The sequence below is a fragment of the Ruditapes philippinarum genome, unplaced genomic scaffold (genome assembly GCF_026571515.1).
Source record: "Ruditapes philippinarum isolate M1 unplaced genomic scaffold, ASM2657151v2 ctg11476_1_1_1_1, whole genome shotgun sequence".
NCBI lineage: Eukaryota > Metazoa > Mollusca > Bivalvia > Venerida > Veneridae > Ruditapes > Ruditapes philippinarum.
In genome coordinates, this window is record NW_026852189.1 from 4,835 (window position 1) to 28,942 (window position 24,108).

At 31.2% G+C, this 24,108-nt stretch overlaps 1 protein-coding gene across 1 annotated transcript; it reads left to right on the plus strand.

Moving 5' to 3' along the window:
• Window positions 1-23,899, plus strand: LOC132751939 (uncharacterized; the record flags this gene model as incomplete). Its single annotated transcript, XM_060742164.1, has 24 exons — window positions 1-183; window positions 6,888-7,068; window positions 8,520-8,698; window positions 9,142-9,268; window positions 10,056-10,158; window positions 10,725-10,808; window positions 11,177-11,392; window positions 11,794-11,961; window positions 12,286-12,368; window positions 15,553-15,616; window positions 16,019-16,207; window positions 16,405-16,613; window positions 17,198-17,465; window positions 17,989-18,138; window positions 18,500-18,674; window positions 19,138-19,325; window positions 19,729-19,989; window positions 20,526-20,628; window positions 21,638-21,736; window positions 22,006-22,119; window positions 22,352-22,465; window positions 22,884-22,997; window positions 23,324-23,434; window positions 23,786-23,899. Coding segments are annotated over exons 1-24 (3,484 nt in total), but the record flags the coding sequence as incomplete, so codon positions are not given.
• Window positions 23,900-24,108: the final 209 nt, after the last annotated feature.

Consider the following 24,108-nt stretch of genomic DNA (forward strand, 5'->3'; position numbering starts at 1 on the left):
AACTGCATATAACTCGTTAATCATAAAATGGACAGTGGTGTGTAACATTGTACGGGTACTGAAGGAATGGAAAGGCAATTAACTTCTTAAAAAGAATATCAAGATATTTAAATATGGATACGGCAAAGGCACATTTGATCCTGATGCCTTTTCTTTTACTCGTGTTAGTTGTCACAAAAAGCAGTAAGTTAAAACATCTATTGTTTTAATAATTATTGAGACTATCTTTACAATAATCTTTACTATAATCCAATTTTGTTAATTAATTTCTTATTTGTTGTATTTATAATCTCAAAAATTGTTCATTCATTCATTTATTTTATTCATTGATCTTTTCTAGATACATAGGCTTCATACACTACATTGATAAAAAATATAATATGACCAAAATAGTTTACTAATTGGTTATTTTTTTAATAAATTCACAATAAAAAATGAACAAAGCTCAAAGATTTATTTCTTTCTTATTTTTCTTTATCTATTTATTCTTTCACCGAAATAGAAATTTGAAATGCAAGGAAAAATTCTAAAAAAACTTCTATTGAATAGCTTTGACCTAGATAGACCTAAATTATTTATCTCTAAACAATTACTATATCAATGATCATAATTATGTAATTAAACTTTTTATGGTTTTATATCATTAAAATACTGCTCAAATGAAGATTTATAAATATTGTGAGTTCCAAAAAGCATTATTTGTAAAGATATTACCGAATTTAAATTTCATATTAATAAAGGGAGGTCATTTGAAGTTTATTTTCTATAAAGTCTATGTCAATTTTTTCAATAAGAAATGAATGCATATATTTTAATGATTACATATAATGTGGACAAATATTTGCAGTACATATTTTGCATATTCTTCGATGTTTAAAATTGTTTTAGAGGCATAATGCCGGCTCGCCACGGCGAGCCGGTATTACGTTACGATTTTACTGAGAAACAACCTAAAACTCCGAATCTATCCAAAAATTTAATCGAAGCTTGGCTTCCAGCTTTCTTTAAAAATTAATCTATCAGGGCTAGGATCCAAAATTATTTAGCCAATCAAATTTAATCTTACATAGCGTCAAAAAAACCTTCAATTTTCACGCCATATTTAAAAAGCAGCAAGTATTGTTTTGAGCGCAAAGATATTATGATGATTAAAAATGTTTGTTTTCATGAATTCTTTTCAATAAATCATATTAACACTGACTTTTGATTTACCGATTTCACCTGTTCCTCTGTAGTAAGTTTTCGTTTGGTTAATTAACATAAGTGTACACCTGGTTCAGAGCATTTTTTTCTTTTTCCTTTTTTTCCGGTCATTTTATCCTTTCCGGTATTTAGTGTATATATTTACTGGCCGGGATCCGGGACGCCCGGACTGGCCGGGATCCGGGATCGTATAAGATATAGAGGAAAAACTTATAAACTATATTTGTGTAGATTATTGTCGTAATGAAAGGCCATTAAACGTTAAGTTTTTTATTGTATGTAATGAACGTTAAATTTATTAAACTTTGGATATAAATATATTTAGAGCTATTTATCAACAAACTTAAAAATCACAATACTTATAATTATTTGCCTAATTAATTGGAAAAATCAAAGACTACAATCTTGAATTGGTATAATCCCGGGATCACTTTATGTTTCAATGCGATCCAAGCTTTTCTGAAAACTATTCTTGAACTGGCCAATTCCTTGGATCTCTTTATACTTTAATACGATCCCGGCTTTTCTGAAAATATATTCTTGAACTGGTCAATTCCCGGGATCCCTATATGTTTTAATAGGATCCCGGCTTATCTAAAAAGCACCTAAGACTGGTTAATTCCCGGGATCCCTATATTTTTAATAGGATCCCGGCTTTTCTGGCTGAATTAATTGACAACTTGTGTTTACTTTAGGACTTGTGTCTTTCACTCAATTCAATACTAAATATCATATTACAACTTAACTTCGTATAAAGAGACATTTTTATGAATTCTACCTATCTAACATTTATTTGGTCAAGGTCAAAAGGCCATATAGTAAATGTGCATAGACATAGGGACTTCATTCTATCTGTTTACATGCATCTTCATATATACTCATATTCCTCTTTGTTAAACTGAGTGAAACTGGCTTCCATAACTTTATGTCACTTTTATTTTGATGTCCGCTGTTCAAAGTCTCTTCAGCTAACAGAACTGTTATTTTTACATTTAAACGCACCCCTTGAAAAAAATTACGAAGCGAGTCGCTACTAGCTTTTTTAAAAGCTAACCTTGTTATATACATATATTAAATTTCAATTAAGTGTGGTAACAACCTTAATTACAACATACTGGATCTTTAAGTGGAAAGGGTATAATTCATCAGGTTTCCCTCTGAATTTCACCCTTCCAATTTGATCCTACAATATTTACACACTATTAGTCTTGGAATATATGTAAATATTATACTTGGTTTTGACCAAAAGGTGATTGTTTAAGAGGTAAACCGAAAGATTAGGCCTTGAAGTGAGCATTTAGGAAATTGCTATGTCCTCAAAATATTGGACTGAACCCTAAAGTTTGTTCCGTATTGTGGTCGTGTTGTGAAGAATTATTTTTTCTTCATGAGTAATAATAAAAATTTCTCAATTTTTACTACAACCATTGTCTGAGTAATTTGGGAGATATCAACATCACGCAACTTGGGGGCTTTCCAAAAGATTTTTAACATCTCCTTTACTCCATCTTACTACTAAGTTTACATTTTAGCCCAAAGTTTTGGGGAATTGCAATCATTACACACATTATCAGGGGATAATTTGGAAATATGTCATCGTGGGAGGTCTGCAGTATAAGAATTACTAAATATAACATGTCCTATATTTTGATAAATCTTGTATGAAGTTTTACGAATTCAAGAAATAGTTGCTTTCACACATTTTGTTGGCTATTATTGGTGTTGTACTTCTAGATCCTGCCGTCCGTTTAAGCCTTAACCGAGTAACACACATGAGATTATTTTGTACGTTTGAATAAATAATATTTATTTGGTTTTTGCAGAATTCATTAAAATTCTTTGTTAAATCGCCATGTCTATCATAAGACCTTAAAATATCACATTGTAAAAATACTAATATGAAAATAAAGAAAACAGCTTTAAACGCTTCTATAATTTGTTATAAAAGTGCTTGGGTTTTGTATTAAAAATGTAATATTACTGAATCTAATTAGAATTTTTTAAAAACTGATATTCAATATACATTGTTTGTTACTTTAGCATGTATGTCAAATACCGTTGAGGTTTGGAGCTTGTCACGGATATTTATTATGTGATATTTGTTATACTACCATCGCCATGCCCTGAACCAATAACACATGCAATTTTTATATGCGTAAAACTACCGTCGCCATACCAAGATCCACTAGCACATACACCACTTTGTAGTACTGTAGTACTTCCGTCGCCATAAATCAAACTAAAACATAAAATTCAAAATCCATTTTAAACTTTATATCAGAACTAAAAAAAGTTTAAAGAAACACCGTGGGTTTAAACAATATATTCGATTTTTAATCATGTATATTTATAGCCATTACCTAAAAAATAGTGTATTTCAAATGCTATTATAGCATTTCAAAAGTTCGTGTATTTGATTGTTCAGACCTCTTTAATGGTCGTATAGTTATTGTTTTAAAAATGATCGACATAACTTCCTCATATAGAGAGGCATGTAAGAATTATTTATGCATCCTTTGTTTTTTAATATATATTTCTTTGTTTATGATTTGTATTGTACCACGACTATAAGAGAGACAGGTAATTGTTGATGTCATTTATCTTATCTGCTGTCTATCCAATTGTAAACGTTATGACTTAATTCAATCGGAAGATTGTGTAAAACATGCCTACTATTAAGCGAAATATACAGCGCAATGATGAAAAAATAAAATTAAAAACAAAATTTACTAAATAAATAAATAAATAAATAAATAAATAAATTACATAAATAAATAAATAAATAAATAAAACGAAGAAAAACATTTCTTAAGTTGTTGTCAGTGAAAGAAGAAATAACACATTTTCCCAAATAGCATAATTATCACATAATAACGAAGCAAAATATTTTTATCTCAAAATTTGATATTTTAAGGTAGACCATGCGTAATGCATTACCTCCACTTTGAAGAGTATTCAAATAGGCTAGAATCGCTTGTAAACTACATTGAAATTGAGGGGCGTGGGTTCAAACCCCAGAAGGGGCAACTTTTTTTTCTTTCTTTTTTTCTTTTTAACATTATTTATGTATCTCTCTGATCCCTTATGGAAGACAAAAAGTTTTATTTAAATTATATAATTATTTTAGGTATTTTTTTTTGCTAAATAATGCCAAAATTTATAGCAAATATGATACCAGATATTTTCAAAGTTCGATAAAATAAAAACTACACGGTAAAAGTATTTTATATTTCGCATGATCAACTAATATACCTTTAAGAAAATTTAGGCAAACTTTGAAAACAGACCCTCATTTCGGTAAATTTTAGGGATATTTTGAATAAGGCATTTTAGATAGGGAAATGGTAAAATTAGTGTTAAAAGTGGGTGGGGTAGGGAAACATTTTTATACATATTAAGAACATTTTGTTTAGAAACAAACATTTTGCTTGTGTAATGTGTTACCTGAATGTTATTATTTGTTTCTTAACAATGAGCAATAGAAAAACATTTTTTATAATGATGATATTACAGATTATTTACAGTTTCCTCATTTCTGAAAATAAGCCCTTCTAATGGCAAAGTCTTAGTTCAGAAATATATCCATAACTCATAAACCACACGGTAAATTTTATTTAAATTTTGCATACAGGTGACCTTGAAGACATATAACTGTCCTATGTTGTCAATTTTACAGTTCCTTATGGTGCCCATTACCCATGGTCTACCTTAATATTCTTATATTTCAGAAAGCCTAATTTGTATTTCAACTTCCTTGTCAGTAACAATAATACGGAGCATACTAAAGCGTAGTATAACCGAATACAAAGGCAAATGAAGTCAAAGCATTAAACCAACAGCAAAAAAAGTGACATTAATGTTTTATATTTTACGACATTTAAGTAATTGATAGGTTTTTTGTTTCAATAAGAATAATTTGAAAGTTTTATTCAGTTACTTAAACATGGCAAAGGGGCATTGTTTTTCTGTTTCAGAAATCTGATATACTGATATAAAAATATCAGTTTATTTTACTATATTTATCTCCAACAGTTTAAAGGTAAAACCCTTTCTTATTTTAAAAGAAACACAGTTTATAAACGTTACATAATCAGGTTATGTGAAGTAAATTTACTCATGAACTTATTGTGATAAGCTAATTTATAGTAATGTATCAAGCTGTAACATGCTCTTACATGCAAAATTCTACAGCAGATACTTTAAACTGTTGGGTATCTAATTCTTTGTACCATGTTCTCTTTTCTTTACCCGTTTTTCGTTCTTTTTTCTTCACTTTTTGGCTGTCTATATAATCTTCCTCGTTCCCATGTGACCTGCACACCGTGTTATGCGCCGTATATTCAGTAACAAAAGGAGCAAGCGTGGAATAAACTTAGTACTGCAATACATGCAATCCGCTATCACTGGTTTCTGGGCGGAATGTAAGGTTATCTTTGTACAATTCATGGGGTTGTTTTTATGAGTTTAGTAAGTTTTATAAGGAGAAATATCAAGTGTATTTTTGCAACCATGAATTACTAATGATTCTTTTGAGAAATATTAAATCTTTTGAGCGAAGTGTCAAGTTTCAGACGAAAACTATATTTTGGTTAAGTGTCGTCAATTCTGAATGCCATTGGACAAATGTAACTGTCAAATGTTTAGGGGATAAAAGCAAAATCAATGGTATCACATCCACTGATGTTGACCACCGTCCGAATGATCTAATGGCACATTGTAAATATAGTAGTTTCTACTCAATTTGTGATGAAGGCTAGAAGTTAATTTATAAATTCTTTTCGGTGCACTTTCCAAAACTAACCGTGTATTTTCGAAATTGTCTTAGTTGTCTGTAGACTGATTTCAGACTTCGAACTTTCTATGAAGGACAGCCCAGACACCTTAATCATAAGGTGCCGCTACCTTGATGGCACATAAGCACTGTAAACAATCAAATTTTTGTAACTATACTGGAGCACAATTAGAAAAAAAATGATTCATTTAAATGCAAACGGTTTGCAGCATCCCTATTACAATGTCTTAAATAATCATCAACCGTTGGTTGATTGTAAATGAAGTATTATTAAATAGTAAAATTGATTAGCATTTTGCTGTTCAATATTTTACAGTCACATTAAGAAACTATAATATTTCAGTTCCTCTTCCTTATCAATTTGTTTGAATGTTGAGAAAATCAGCTGCTTCATGGTATGTCAAGCGTTGCACAATTCAATGGCTAATATTTTTGTTCTTATTTTATTTAATCATAGATTATATAATTTTAGTTATATGTACTCAAATCAAAACTGATTGTAACCATGCAGGACACACTTTTCAGTAAATATTCTATATAAGGGCTGTTTTTTTCCTTACAAACGTAGAAATATGGATTCAGTATTTTGATTGAGTCTGTCTTTCTGATAAGTATTGTTAATTTCATTTCATTTCTGTTTATCAATAAATACATTTTTACTATGTTTGCATGAGTATATTGTTTTACAAAAATAAATAAATAAATAAATGAACATTTATTGAATAGATATTTTCTTCCAGTGTAATAGATTCATCACATCATGTACTTAATAACGCGTTATCTAATGTAAATTTAGAATTTCATTATATAAATGCTAGAGATAGAAATAAGCCATATAATGTGAAATTTTATATATTTTGAGATGCATGTGGTATTCCTTAACATTATTTAGATGCGTGCTCGTGTTCTGAAACTGTCCGTCTTGTTGATGGACCTACAACAAATGCAGGACATATTGAGCTTTACTATGATGGTAAATGGAGAGCATTTTGCGACGATGAAATTTATTATGACGAAACTTCACTTCAGGGAGGCAAAACAGCAGCTGTTGTTTGCAGAAGTCTTGGATATACGTAAGATTATCTGTCTTCATTTGATAATATAACCCCTATGTATATCGTTAAGATAAATTAAATAATATTTGTTCATGAGGGATAATGTAATAAGCAACAACTTTCATGACCCTAGCTCAAGCCTTATCGTTATCTAATCCTCAACTATAGTATCTGATTTCTGACATTTCGTGCCTCTCAAATGTCGAAGGCGAAGATACGAAGACACGATAAAATGCTCACTTTTTGTGTCTTCGACTGCGACTTTTGAGTGCGCCGACACGATATATTTTAAGCGTAATATCGACATTTAAATAGCTTAAGACACAAGATCTTTTTCTGTACAATTATCGTGTCGGCGGGTAGAAATCTTCATATCGGCGCACTATATCGCCCCGAAATTGTCAAATTTATCATGTCTTCGTGTCGTGGAAGCGAAGACACGACGATGCGACACTATATAGGGCACCGATACGTAGATTTCTACCCGCCGATACGATCATTCTGTAGAAGACGAAGGCAACGACATGATAAGTGAGCATGATATCGTGTATTTCTGTCTTCTCAGTAGACTTTTGAAGAGCGAAGACATGGGATGACAGAAATCAGCAACCATACCCAACACTTTCAGTAATAAAATCAATGATCCCATAGAACAACAAAGAGATGAATTACGGTCCAACTTTTTCGGCTGTCACACAACACTTGACGCTACTGCGAGTAAGCCGTATTATGAGCTAGGGTCATGAACGTTGTTGTTTATTACATTATCCCTCTTGAACAAATCGAATAAAACATCGTCTGTTAATTCAACCATTTTCTTTGCCCTCTAGTCTAGACAGATCTCTCCCATTCTTGATTATAACAATTAAAATCGGTTTGTATTATTCTTATAAAACGTCTGTTTGTACGACAAAAAAGAAAGTTACTATAATCAAAATGAACTTCTTGGTTAATGGTCGGTTTTATAATTGAACAAAAATATATCGAACATGATTCAAGTACTACCGAAGTTAAGATCTATGCAAAAGAATCATTGTTGAAATTCATTCAACGTTTATGCAAAGGAATCATGGTTAAAATCCTTTCAACGTCTATGCAAAAGAATCATGGTTGAAATCCTTTCAACGTCTATACAACAGAATGATGGTTGAAATCCTTTCAACGTCTATGCAATAGAATCATGTAGCTGAAATCTCTTCAACGTCTATGCAAAAGAATTATGTAAATGTAATCTACCATGTCGACCCGCTCGTACCGTCAGAAGCAGAACTCAAAGTTTCAATATAATGGTAATAATAAAGCACTAATCATAAATGCGTTCGAATTCACTTTCGTGCAATGACATGAAAGGTGGGATATTCTATGACAAGCGCATAACCAACCCTCCTAAAGTGCGTGTGCCTTTGATGAGGAAACCTTGGACGACTCTAATAAATTTTTTTTTAGTTCGCTTTCATTTTATGATTCAGGATGGGCTATGAAAGTGTGACACATTCTTCTCCTTATGGAAATAGTGGTGGGCATATATGGCTGAATAATGTACAATGTGAAGGGACAGAAAGCAGATTGGAGGACTGTACATTTCTAGGCCCATGTAGGGATAACTTTCTAGTGGGTGTTGTCTGTAGAGGAGAAGTTGACTGCTGTGGTAAAACGCTGAATATCATTTTAGTAGATCTACCTTTTTAAAACTACTTTTGTAAAAATACTTTATTGTCCTGTTGATATGATTGTAAATGTAATACCTATTTAATAACATAAGCTCTATAGCATGATTGTATTCATACATGCATTTGAAATTGTTTCAGTTATGCATAATCTAATCTGTTCATAACTCTTTCCCTCCTTAGGTAACCATAGATACTAACATTGCCTCTTAAATATCTAAGAGCGCAACGTGCTCCACGCGAGCTCCTATGATAAAATAATTAATAAGTGCAGAGGTGAGTGACAGTGTGCTATCATGACAAAATTGTTGCTAATTGTTCTTTCTTTCCAACTTGTTGATATAAAGTCATGTTTGTATATCTAGTCTTTCATAATGTACAAAAGTATGAGATATTTATATTTACATTTTGTATATATTTGAAGATAAACCTAAAGTACTCCCTGAAATACAGCACAGCAGGACAGGGGATATAGGGGATATATTCAAACCCTATCTTCAATTCCAATGCTCTCTTCAGTCGAACGAAACATTATTTTATTATGTGAAATGGTTCGTAGAATTTTGTTTGTACACGAGTTTAATGATTTTCAAACGAATATAGAAAAATATCCTATATTGTTTTTCATGAATTCTAAGCTATGTCTACTATGTTGGAAAATATGTAACTGCCTATAAGTAGAGTGTGAATGCGTTAGTAATAGGAAAAGTGCCTTCAAGAGCATTGAAACATGTTTAGGTGAAAAAAGAAATTAGCACACATCTTTAACAACATGTCCAGTTTGGTCAGTTGTCAGAACCCGTAAATCCTGTAAGTTGCTCACAGATCTAGCGATAAGGAATAAGGAACGGAGACTTCTTTAAAATATCACAAGCAATATGACATACTGAAGCTAACATAGTGAAACTTTTTGTTATTTATACAAGTGGACATTCATTTCCAGGTGGATCTATTAATTAAATATCTTTTTATGTTCACATTCAAACAAAAACAAACTCTTAATCAATTTCATAATTAATAATATTTCTGATACTTGAAAAAGAATACAAAATTTTATGGCCTGCAAAAGGACGGCGAAGAGTCCGTTAATTTATCGGAAGTCAATGTCAAATTAAACAGTCTCATACTGACAGAATGCACACAATATTAGTTGTTAGAAAGAAGTTTCGTTTGTAAAATGAATATTTTATGTCATATATGATTCAATACAATTCATTCTGATTCTTTGAAGAGTTATTTAATTAGATTAAAATATAAACTGTACTAAAGATGTGAGCAAGACAGGTGTCCGAATACATACTAGATTATTTAACTTTCTACTTTTCACTTTTATTCAAGGTATGTTGATGATAAATTTGTCTTACAAAAGGGACCTTCTAACATGACAGCTGATCTTGTTCTAACAGAATTTGAACTGCCCAAGCGAGAACTTGGGTTTTACGTAAGTATATAAGAAGATTTCTCTCTCCAAAGTTAGAAAACATTAGAGCATATCTTTACCTATAATAATCATTTTTATGTTTCAAATTACAAACTGCATCATATTTGTAAATGTTTTTTTTTTAACTACTAGAATCTGCAATTGCATTATGCAGTTGTAGGGGTTTCTTGATCATTAAATTTACTCATTCGAGGAGTAAGTTGAGTCTAAAATTTATTTGGCATGCTTGTAAGTACGTTTGACAAAGCGCATATAAAGATATGTGTTTAATCTCGTGTTTACCATTTTACGCTTTCTAAGAGAAACCATTATTAATACATTTAGTACAAAAGTGTAGTGAGAAAGCTATTCATGTCGATACCTGAAATCTTTCTTTACAAGTTCACCATTTGACCTCTACTGTGTTGGTACGATGTAGATCACAAAACATAAAAACACATGCAGTTTTGGGGGTTAAACACATAAGTTTTGCTTTTTATTTTTTCATGCCTTTCGTACAATATTCTGCTGCTAGTTTGTAACAAAATCTTTGAACATAGATTTTTAAAATATATTTCATATTTTAGGTAAAATGTGGTACAATAGTCGTGAATGACATTGGTGATGAGTCTAATGAAACCATAAGTAACCAGTTTTACGCAGGATTTAAAGTAAGTTATTGTGATGTTTCCTACATGGATGTTTCCTATGATGTGATGTTTACAAAACATTGTTGATGTGTTTTTTAGCGTTTTATGCTATCTTCTTTCTTGTTTGGCCAGTATGTGTCTTCGTGTTTATTTCATGGTTATGCATCACATTTGATACTAATAACGGACATGTGCCAAATAATGTATACCAGTAACAAATATTGTGGGGGTAAATGCTTATGTATTTTCCTTTAGTATAAAACTTACAATTACACTTGATGTAAACCTGGTTTTAATATGAAATGATATGAGTAAATACTTTTCCTAGGTGATAACATGAAAGTGAGTCATGAGTAATATTAAATTCTTTTTTTTATAATAATTATCAGGTCAACCAACCAGACGTGACCGTTTCCAAAGGTGGTTATAATACTGTAACAGTGACTCAAACAGTACCTATTGGATGCCAATACAGTGAAAATGACTCACCCGACTGCTCCACATCACTGTCATTGTATGATCCAAACCTCAGTGAAAATTCATGCGACGCGGGCATAAGTGTCGTGAATGCTGATGACGACGATAAGTGTGTCAACGAAATTTTGGTACTACGGTTTTGTATTTATACATTTTGTGCTACGGTGTTCAATAGAAATGACCCACATACCTGTACCGCTTTTGTTACTTCATATACACAAGACGTAAATGCGCATTGAAGTTTAGGGTTACGGTTTAAGCGTGTTAGTGCAGTAGTGCAGAAAAATGATATAATTTTGGCTGAAAACAATCTTAATTATATTTATATAATACATTAATGTGTATATTCGTGTCACTAAACTTATTGGCCTTGTTGATAAAATACTATTATGGACAAACCAACACTCATTATTCATTATTCTTTAAACTTGTTAACGAAAAGGAGTGTTATTTATAATAAACAATTATAATGATTTTTTTCTCATTAAAACACTTCAAATGTAATGTAATTTTATGTGTTATTTCAAAGGCTCAAAAATCAAAAAAAATTCTGGACTCCGATATTGTCTACGTATTCCGTATTGCAACAGTTGACAAAAACTACGATGATGCAACCAAGTTTGATTTACGTCTCCAAGTAGGAAACAATGCTAATCTTGGATTGGGACAAAACTATGTTGTTGACAATACAGTTCATGTAAGAATAATATGCGACATTGAACATTATCTTAATATATAAATCTATAGAGTACATGATACGATTAAAATTTTAACATGAAATTTCAAACCCTTGATTTAAACTATGTAATCATATATAGAAATGTCCATCGGTTTGTATATTTTTCATTTTTTCATAACGGATTCTTCATCGAGTAATTACTTTATATATGAAAATATATCATATTTATATAGAATACTTATGGTAAGAACGCAACAAATCAGTATATCCACTTTCATTGATAGGAAAGAATTTGAAAAATCTTCCATATCTAAATTATTTAATGCAATCTGTTTTTCACAGGTTAATGTGGAATCTACGGACAGCTATCAGAATAGAATGTGCTACTCACATGTTGACCCGCATATGAGAACATGTGACGGCAAGTACGTAGTTTACTGATACATTGTTGTCTTCAACTACTTTAGACAGTTATTTGTTCTTATTGGCGACGCCGGTGAGCGGCGTCGTCTTATATGGAATGCTTTTTATTTTTGCCTATGGAAGGAGCTGTTATTATTAGCAGTTAATTTCATGTTGTGTTAATTAGTTTTATTTTGATTCGTAAAAATCAAGTAAACAAATATGTTGTTATATTTGTATTTAATAACTTTATATAAAAAGCATGTGCATTGTGATATTATTTTCATGAAATTGCAGGCTCAGATTAACAGCTTGTCCCTTTGTTTTATTGACAATACTAAAACCCGATTTTCGAAAATCGTTGTGGTCTACATTGATGCTCATTCATTTATATATTTTCAAAAATTTCCTACAAGAAGAAAGTTCACCTGCAAATGAGTATTAGGATAGGTAATGGACTGTTGTAAACGATTATCCTATTGATTTTATCCATATTACGTTTATCTGTTGAACAGAATGGTTGTTTTTACAAAGTGTACCAGTATCCGGATGTTGACAGCTATCCGATTTTCTGCAATTACTGCTGTCACATGGCCATCTACTTTTTTTATGAATACTTTACCATTAATTTGCATGGCATAATTAAAATGAGCCAGCAACATTTCTTAATTTTGATGTTTAGGGTGTTCTTTTGGGTTTCATGTTTTCTTTATTTCAAGGGGAAGTAACTCATGTTTACTAAATTATTTGTTCTTTTCTGTCTATCTTAGGTATTACTTACAATTTTTGTTTTATAAAATTTACCAGTTGCAAGGTCATCAAAAGCACAGAGGCCCTGATGAGTGAATATTGATATATATATACTTTTACTGGCTTTATGTACCCAATATTTCATATTTATTTAATAGAAACTTGGAATTATTAATGTTATGTGCATACATTTATATCTTAGTATATTGCCATTATTGGTATGATGAGATTTATAATATTTCTGAATTTAAAGAGTTGCAGTTATGTCATTATTATTAAAGAGATGAGACTTTCATTTAAAGTTATAAATGATAATACATGTATTGATTGAAAATGTCCTGAAACTTGGATCAAGCAATATAATTGATAAAGCCTCAAAAAATCATGTTCTGAATAGTTATTCTAATTTTTTTCTAACATGTGCAAAGTTTGAAAAGGACAGCTTCTGCCTTATCTATTTGTAATGGAGGGACACCCGGTCTCAATCTCCAGGTCTCCTGAGTCAACCCTATAACAGACTTCTCATAGAGTAGATTGATACTTGTCCTTAAATAAATTTGTACACTAAATTTTATAGTGGGTGATTTGTGCCACATGTAAACCAACAAAGTACAAAAAGTAACCAGGCGCCAGATGAAAACATGAAAATACAATCTACCACAAAGTGGTTCGTTGGTTGCATTTTCATGTTTTCGCCCGGTGCCCTTGATGTAAAATACAAATCAGCCTTCATAAAATTTCTTATCATAGATATTGTACATGTATTAGCACAGTTATATTCTCTTTCAAAAGAATCAAATTGACCTGTTATAAATAATGGCACAACCAATAACTGTCTTAGCCCTTTTTAGTAAAAATAATTATACAATAATAATTATATAAATTGTTATTTTAATTAAGACTATCAGAGTATGTAAGGTTTTTTTTTTTCTTATTTATTAATTAAGAATTAATTATCTGTTAATTTAAAAATCTAAATATCTGTCACGGTTTAGAACTGTTCACTATTTAGGGGAGAAAATGTGTAAGCGGCCAGATAGCTCAATCGCTACAGCCGCGGTACATTATTCTGTGGGTCACAGGTTTGAGTTCTGGTCAAGCTGAAAGTTTTTCTCATCCTGTTACTGCAAATAACCATGAGTTTAATTCACTATGCTCTGTAAACATCAGAAATTCAAGTACATGAATCAATATAGTGGGGAAAAAGGTTTAGGTTTAGAACTGTTTCATTATTAAAGAGAAAATGTGTAGCCGGCCGGATAGCTCAGTTGGTCTTCTGAAAGTCATGGGTTCGAGTCATGGTCAGGCAGTTTCAGTCAGGGTTTAGAAGTGGTTTTCAACTGACACATGTTTGATTCATTTAATAGATTGCATTTAATTTGAAATGGACAAAGGCAGTATTGCGTGATACTTTTAAATCTACAAAAAGCATTTGGTACAGTTGATCACACTAAACTGCACATGAAGAAGTTCTTTTTTCTTCTTCTTCATCTCTTCAAGCATCTGCCATATGTAATGACATTCTTGCATGGTTCAAGTCTTATCTCTGATAGCAGCTGGTGAATGTGGCTGGTACTCCTTCTCTCAGAATACCTATGGTGTCCCCCTGATGTTCATTTTAGGTCCTCTTTTATGTATGACATGTCTGCAACCCTAAGCAATAAGCTTTTATTATATGCACAGGCACAAGTATCAGACCTGGAAAGAAAAAATTTTACCAGATTGATAAAATAAAAACCTGTGTTCATCTTAAAAGTGTCACAAACCAAAAAAATGTAAATGATGACCCCCTTTAAAAATATACTTTAAGTTAATAGTATATTTTTAAAGGGGTCATTATTTACATTTTTCTTTTGGTTTTTGACACTTTTAAGATTAACACAGATTTTTTATTAATCTGGTAATATTTTTTCTTCCCATGTCCGATACTCGTGCCTGTGATTATATGAAGATGACTCAGGTATCCTTGTATCTGGTAAAGTAAATCTTAAGATTGGTTTATTGATTATAAATTGTCTTTGCATCTTGGCAAGACAGAGTCTATTCTTTTTGGTTTAAGTTTCAACATAAACTGGGCCAAGCCTCCAGGTCACATGAAATGGTACTGCTATAAAGTACACATCTTTTGTTAAGTATTTAGGTGCAAACCTGGATCAAATTCTTTTGGCGTCGCCCTTTGATGCTTTGCATCAATGCTTTTCTTGTTTAATACTGTGATAATTTTCTTGGCATTTTATACATTTTTTTACACTTTGAATTCTGCTTTTTAAAGGCTGATACTTTTATGTGTGATATCAAAGTTTCACTTTTCAGTGAGGGACTAAATTAGGTCAGATATATATATTTTTAAAACTTTTATTAATCTAGTTCTCATTGCTGAAAGCAGTTCATAAAATTAACATAGTTATGTGTGGTTCAAAGGTCTTGTACCGTAAAAAACGATTATTTTACTTACAGTCACTATGAAAACCAAAGGCCAGGATTCTATATGTTATTCCATCATAAGGAGTCAGATGTTGAGGTAGGTTGTAACTACAATAACAAACGGAAGAAAAGAGAGAGAAAGATCAAAAGAAAAATTAGTTCAGGGGCTAACGATTAAAAACTTACATTTGTACAAATCATTTGCATATAAATCTTAAATTATTTTCTTATGTAACGTAATACATATGATTTGCTTTTCTCAACAATGAATTTACTTTTAAACTTTTACTAAATTAGTAAATTTTGATAAGAAGCATGTTGTTGTCGCTTTTATGAAATACATACATGATTATCATTAACAAATAGAAATTCGCCTTGACATAGGAATAAGTAAACAAAAGCTGCATCTATTTATATTTGGTGCACCTCTAAAAGCTATTAGTAGATTAAATTATTTAATTTAAAAAATGATTTCTTATATTTTGATACGTTCATATAGGTCCAGGAAGCAACAAAATATTGTTGGGGAGGAAAATCTGGTCCTGTGTGTACGTGTGGTATTGCCGTTAGAGCCGGTGGCGATGTGTTCATGATCAATCGATGTGGCAGCATAAACTTGTTGGATTTTTTGCATTGCGATGACGGTGGAATTATTCACGTCGAACGCGTCAATGACCATAAATATAAGGTGTCAGAATAACTTTTATAGCCAAATTTACTGTAAAAATTGTGAATATTTTGTCTTGTTTGTTTCTGCTGTTCGACAATGTCTGAATTGTTTATAAAATATTTGTCGGGGCTTTTAATTAAAAATCATTGATAAAAATGGTTTGAAATTCTTATCATAAATGTATATACTGCCATTGCTTTCATTATATATTGTAGATTTTAACACCGACTGGAACAAAGATCGTAGCCAACTTGCATTATGGAAATACAATGAATATCGACGTTTTTATTTCGGCCAAAGACTTTGGAAAAACGGAGGGTCTTTGCGGGCTCTGTGACGCAAACTCTTCAAATGATTTTGTTCATAGCGACGGTTCTACTTCTAACAACAGAAATGCTGATTACAAGTTTTCCGAAAGTTGGAGGTAAGATTGTGTTGGTAACGAATATGATTAAGTCTTTGAAAGACAAATTTGAATTTTCAATCTACTTTATTGGAAGAAAAATATAGTGGTACATGTTTTGAACAGATTTGTCGGAAAACAAACATTTCATATTCACCTGATTGCTTACATGAAACGTACAACGTCAAAAAATTTCTATGATAAAAATATTCTGCTTTTTCTTGAAAAAGATATTGTATATTAGGTCGACTCTTAATTGATTAAGCTGCTTCTTGATTGCGACTTACAAAAATTGCTGATTTTTTAAGCGTTCTATGCGATTTTCTTTCTTGTGTTGCCAGTAATTGTCTTCACATATGATACCAATAACTGACATGTGTCAAATAATGCATATAAATTTGGTACGGATATATATTTCCCGTTCTGGCTACAACATATATTTTCAGAAATCCAACCCAACTTTTCTCAGGACCCTTTTTAAGTAATATATAATAGCACGTTTGCTTTAGGTTGTTACTGAACAGTTATATTTTAGTAAAATACAACAAGGCCTTATGTAAGGTTTATTCTAATTTTTTTCCCAAGCAAATATGTTCTTATTGCAGATTAGCAGACAATCTCAATTTGTTCACTTTTTCAAAACGGATTTTGGAAAGTTGGGCCAATAAAAATGAAGCTACTTGCCGATGTGCTAATGGAAAATGCACTATTCAGCGTCAAAGAGAGTGTAGTACTGAGACTGCCGAGTCAATAACAAAAACAAAATGTGATATACAAAATCGGAAAAGGCGAGAACTTGGAGAATACAACCATCAAAAGGAATTGGATCGCCTTTATGGTTTAATGTCGACTCCACGGAAAAGTAAAGCTAAGGTATGAACTGAACAACTTAAATTTAGAAGAAATACAGATTAACAAGGAAGTGTGACATTCTTTATTATTTTGAAAAATAAAGGATTGAATTTCAATTGAGCTGGTGTAAAATTTTGGTTAAAACATCGATAATGTGCATGAAAAGGTTTAAGACACGTGTTTAATAACATTTGCATTAGACACTGAGAGTTTTTACATAGGAGACACGCTTATGGTTTTATTATTTTCATCGAAAGATTTTTTTTTCAATTTATTTGTGACTGTGCATAAAAATTAGGGGAAGTTAGGCTGAGTGATTTATCGAAATTTAAAAGGATTTGTCAAAATTCACGGGCATCAATTATTGTTTTACATTTTCATTTTCATGCTGACACATTAAAAACAGCCACTAAGTTTTTGTCAATAGAATGAATACATGCTACCTCCAAAAGTTTCATTAATTAATGTAGAGATGCATGTTGTTTCACTGTTTAACTATCTTAAAAATGAATTTTCTTGAATATATATCATTGTTCATAATCAGAGAAGCGTTGAAACACCCGTCACAGAAGAAGAGGCACAAGCTGTCTGTAACCAGTCTGTTTACACATCACCCGCAGTAACAGATTTCCCAGATAAAACTGCTGATGAAGACCCCGACGAAGTGGTGAAACAATGTGCGTTTGATGTAAAGGTATGTTTTTTTTCCCGAAAAGGGTTAACAATAGGTCATATATTGTCATGACTGTACACAAAAATTAGAAAGAAAACGATTAAGTAAATGGTAACAAAGGCATAAAAGTTGATAAAGAATATTTCTGTATATATTTGAAAAATCGGATAAAGAATAGGGATGTAAATTATTTACGTAATAAATTTAAAGAGCTGTAATATGTGACTAAAGTGTTATTATTTAAGTAATATTTTGTGAAAGTAAAAATCGAGAAAAAAAGAAAAGAATTTTGCTTTGATATATTAAATAGTTTCTTTATCATGTATATAGTGTAAAACATATGTGAAACAGGTAGAAAAACTAAATATTTTGTTTCGTTTAGGAATCGAATGACAAATCCTGGGCAAATGTTCACGTGGAAGCTATCAATACAATCGCGACAAACATTTTAGAACTTAATCCTGTTTATGTTGCAAATAAAACGGAAGAAGTTAATGTATTTATGAAGCAAACATGTCTTAATAATTGTAGTGGAAATGGAGTCTGTACAGAGACAGGTTTGTTAATTTAGATCAAAAAAAGAAACCTTGAGAAAAATATTTTAAAATCATTCCCGTCCAAAATTTTAACAATGCTTAAATAAAGATGAATGGACATAATAGATTCTGCAAAAAAAAGCGTAAATTCCACAACAATAGTAAAATATAATGTCCAAAAAGTTTAATACATTTCAGATCAGATAGTTTGATATCTTCCCCTCAAAATGTTTAACCAGACTATAAAACAAACTGGAATGGACAATAATAAATTCTAACAAAAGAAAAAGAAAAAAAAAAAACAACAACATTTATTCCAAAAAAATGTAAAATCTCATGTCTAAAATACTCAATACGGTTTATCATTGTAACTTTGATTCTAAGAATAATAAGGTTTGTCATTTTAACTGTGTTTACAGAATATAAAAATCTTGTAACGTTAAAGTGCTGGGGTAATAAATGTATGAACATTGCTTTTATTTAGGCAAATGTAACTGCACAAGTTGGTACAGGGGCCCTGACTGCAGTTATGATCTACGTGTGCCTGTAGTGATAGAAGATATCCAAGGCGGAGGGGAATGTGACAAAGCCAATTCTTCTAATTGTGCCTGTTTTACTATTCGGACAGATAATATCTTCGATGGATTCTTTTGTCAAACAACTATTTCCAGGGTAATTTTCTAAAATGATTATACATTTATAAGTGATTAACTTATTAATATATCAACTCAAATTTGCTTCCGGTCAAGGCCTTATATACATTACAAATACAGTATTATGTAAATATGTCTTCACATTACATTATCATACATTATTTTTCATTAACTGACTAAAGTAAATTGATTTATGTGTTTATCCTTTCTGAAATCTTCGCTGTCCAGTTAATTCGTTATATAATATTTTTACAGCAGCTGCCTCACGTTCTTCGATTTTATTGTTCAAAATGTTTTTATTTGCATTCGTGTTACTTTGTAGAACGGTCATGTAAATCAGATAGAGATTTAGAAATATTTTACTAGCTTTGAACGCATGGTGTACCTATAGGTTGGTTTTGGACTTTTCATATTGTTTTTAGATCGATAAAAATGGCCAAGAGGTCACTTTAGTGGACCATCATAAAGAAAAGGGTGGATATGAAGACATTTTTACGGGAACGTGCTGTATAACTACCGAACAAGAAGATTTCTCATCAGAAATGAAAGATTATATTCACGTGTATAAGTTCTCTGCAAGTAATGACGGTAACAATTTTGGAGATGCACAAACAGTTTATGTATATGATACAACGTGTCATGATGTTAATATAAATGGAACGAACATGAACGTTACACTAAAGGTAAATTGATCAAATTTAATTTATACAAGCTATAACTTATCTTATTAAATGGAGTTGTTTTCCATTTTTCAACTAAAGAAACTTACACTGATTTTCGTTTTCAACGTAAAAACAAGTTTCTCCAATTTTGTTTGGTATGCGCATGTTAAAGCAGTCATTTTATAAAATGAAAATTGCATAACCATTATATTCTTGTTTGTTGTAAACACTCTATTGATGTAATGTATAATTTATTTGATGCAAATGTAGGTTTAAGGTAAACATTATACACATTTTCAACATTTGAAACATTTGAAAATCGTACCATTTATATGTCGAAAATGACATTTCATTTTTAACATAATTGAGTACGAAGTTTCGTCTTTTAATATATATGATTTTTGACGATTGTAAAATCATGTATTTTGTCCATGTCAAACACATTTTACAGTTTGCATGCTAAGTACTATTGATATATGCATGTATATATTGTATATATAATATAATGATGCATATAATTGTAAATTTTAATTACTGTACTTTATTCATTTATAAAGGACAACTTTTGTTTCATCGAGGGTCAGTGTTTCTATGAAGGGGAAGTGTCGTTAACAAGTTGCAGGTTTTGTAACTCAACTGAAAATGCTCGAAACTGGACAGGTACTTCTTTATTTTTTTGTTATTTATTCAACTACTCTACAAGTTATTATGATCATTATAATGACTAACATTAAATAGAATCTTTGGAATAGACTTAAAAGCAGCTGTTAAATAAAGTTTCTTATTTGTTAAATCATATTAAACGAAAGCAAGAAAATGTTTCATATTTATCGAATCATCTGAAATGAAACAACATGCGATCTTATTCCTTGAGTCGTGATTGAGATAGAGTTGCAGCATCAAGCTGTTCCTCATTCATTAAGTCTGGTAAAATTGAGACAACCGTGGTAAAACATATATTTCAATATTCATATTAATATTTAAATTTTGGAGAAATGTCAGTTAGATTCGTCTTTAAGCATAAAATACTTATAAATAATAAAATGATAAAATGTGTCTGTTTTTATTATTGTGTAAGACGTACGTTCATTTCATCCCTTCAAAGACAACATTCACACGAGTGGTTAACTTGGAATGTCATCTTTACACATAAAACAAACTTATATTCTCTATGTTTATTCATTAATCAACATTAAGCAACATACTTTTTTATTCATTTTGTCTGGTTCAAAGATATTATTAACTGTTGATCACAAAATCTGGTGAAAAGAAAGCAGGATATTTTCTTATTCATAGTACCTGGTGAAATGGGGATGATAGACATTTTCTAATGCGTTATTTCTTTTTAAATAACCAAACATAATGAACTGTTAATATCGACTAATGAATAATGTCGGATAATATCAAATAAACCCGAAGCCGCGTTTTGCATTTTTTTGACAGTTTTCGTAAATATATATTTAGTTCATTTGTGTCATTATTTGACGTCATTATTTGAGAAAATGTGAATATTACGCCTGAAGAACAAGGCAATAAATAACATTAAAATTGCAGACGCGGTTTGATTCAGTCTGTTCATGAGCGATAATAAAAATATTGCAACATCATTCATGCTCTCTTTTTATTAATTCATAAAACCATTAACATAACTAGCTTCATTGTATTTCAGGGTATAACCAGTGTTTGAATGGGGGAACTTGCGCATATCGAGACATCCAACATACATGTGATTGTGTCCCGGGTTATACGGGAAGTACTTGCGAAACAGGTAGCCCATAACTTTCATCGTAATGGTATTGATGATGTCAGGAAATAATAAAAGAAAATATGCCGGCAGACCCTTTTAAATACACATTCGTTTTTATACAATCACGAAAGTTATATTTTATTTTACAATAATATTATGATACTTTCTGTCTTTATAGAATATATCATTTTAGATGTGTCTTTTTGATGTGTCAATTGAATGTGCCTTTATTGAAGATATGGCAAGGCTATAGTATGAAAGGTAAACCTTGATTATTTTTAAACTTTAAGATATAGATGAATGTTTGTCACTTCCTTGTAAGAATAATGGCACGTGCGTTGATGTTGTCAATGGATACATTTGCAATTGCTCGGATGGATATGAAGGTCAAAGCTGCGAAACTGGTAAAATTGTTAAGCATATCTAAAAAATCATAATTTACAGCGCATTTAAGTCGTTTCTGCTAAACTAATCATTTAGTTACGTTTTCTTTCACAAAAATGCACACAAATATTATATTTGCAACGTGAGCACATGGATAATGCGTGATAAGAGCAGCGCTGGAAATATTTTCTTTTCCAACATTGGATCATGGTACGATTATGATTTGATTATGTATGTTTATATTGTTTTCAGATATAGACGATTGTGTAGAAAACCCATGCGGGTCTGGAGGTGAATGTGTGGATAAAGTGAATGGTTTCAGTTGCAACTGTAGACAAGGTTACACTGGTGATGTTTGTGAAACAGGTTGGTGTTATATACTACTATTTTTATACTACTCTTTGTATATTATTTATTTTTGCTTATAAATTGTATATTTTATATTAATGCCTTTCAAAAAGTAAGCTGAACGAAGACATCGGTCTTGATTTACAATCAATACTGTCTTACAATCAATAATGTCTAGGCATATATAAAGTTGGAAAAGGGCAGAACCCTCGGAAGCGACGAAAAACAACAGCATTAGACAGGTTTGATTTAAATCTCATCATCTCTCACGTCCCTGGAACTGGTTTAAGCGGTATGAAATCTTCAATTATTATACTAAATGTGCTGGAATCAATGATCTTGAAAGGACAGAAAATTGAACAACACTTGAGTGAAAAACGGGGCAACTTTTGCAGTACTGCATTTGACAAAATAAACATTTCGCTTTTTCTTTCAGATATAGACGAATGTTTATCTCAGCCATGTACGAATGGGGGTTCGTGCGTAGATCAGGTCAATGGGTACAATTGCACATGTGCGGATGGCTATGGGGGCACCACGTGCAATACTGGTAAACTTAAACAATTTCGTTTCTTTAGTTGTCTTGGTTGACTGGTTTGTTGACTGACTTGATAGTTGCTGGATGGTTGGTTTGTTGGATTATGACCCAAATATGGTACACAAGGTCAACAAGAGAAGGCGGCGTTCAATGACCAACATTAATTTGAATAAATAATAATTTGAAGTTTAAAAAAATGTTTGATTGATCTGTATACTAGTGTGAAAAGGACTTGTTGTCATTTATCTTTGCTTTTAATCTAACAAAGTTGGTTATCATCAAAGTTTGATATAACAGTATGTAATGAACTAATAAGCAATATATCATTTCTATTTAAGAGGTTGACGAATGTTTGTCGGATCCTTGTCAATTTGGGAACTGTACTGATATATTTGCTGGCTATGTGTGTACTTGTATGGAGGGATATGAAGGACAGAATTGTGAAATAGGTATATATTATGGATATGTTTAATGCAAAATAATTTATTCACCTAGGTGATTAAAACACAAACTATCTTTCAAGAAATCTTGACCATATTCTATGGTTACAGTACGTCTTCGTTTGTCACTAGCCTGGCGTATTTCGTGTCCAAACTAATGACGGACATTTAAATACCGTTATAATTAAATAAACATTTGGAGAACTTTCATATAGCCATTACAAAGTACTGCAATAAACATAATGCTGTTTAATATGTCTACATTTGTGTAAGTACATACATGCGCGTACAAAGAGCATTCTATTATAAAGCTCATGCATTGTACTGAAGTACTAATTGTGGTTGTTTGATTTTGCTTAGATACCAATGATTGTGTACCGTACCCGTGTCAACATAGTGGTACTTGTGTAGACTTTGTCAATTCCTATAAATGTGCATGTGCAGATGGCTATAATGGAACTCACTGTGAAATAGGTAAATGCTTGTTTTACAGAAATTTAAGTGCCAAAAATATTATATAGAAGTGTTTTAGTGTCAAAACAATGCAATGATTGTTTAAAAAAAATAATTTTGCATTGAAATGATGTATCTTAGTGCATTTACTGAATAACTGACATTAAATCTAGAAGCACTTATTACGTTATTGCACTAAGGAGACTGTATGTTGGATGAAAACATTTTGA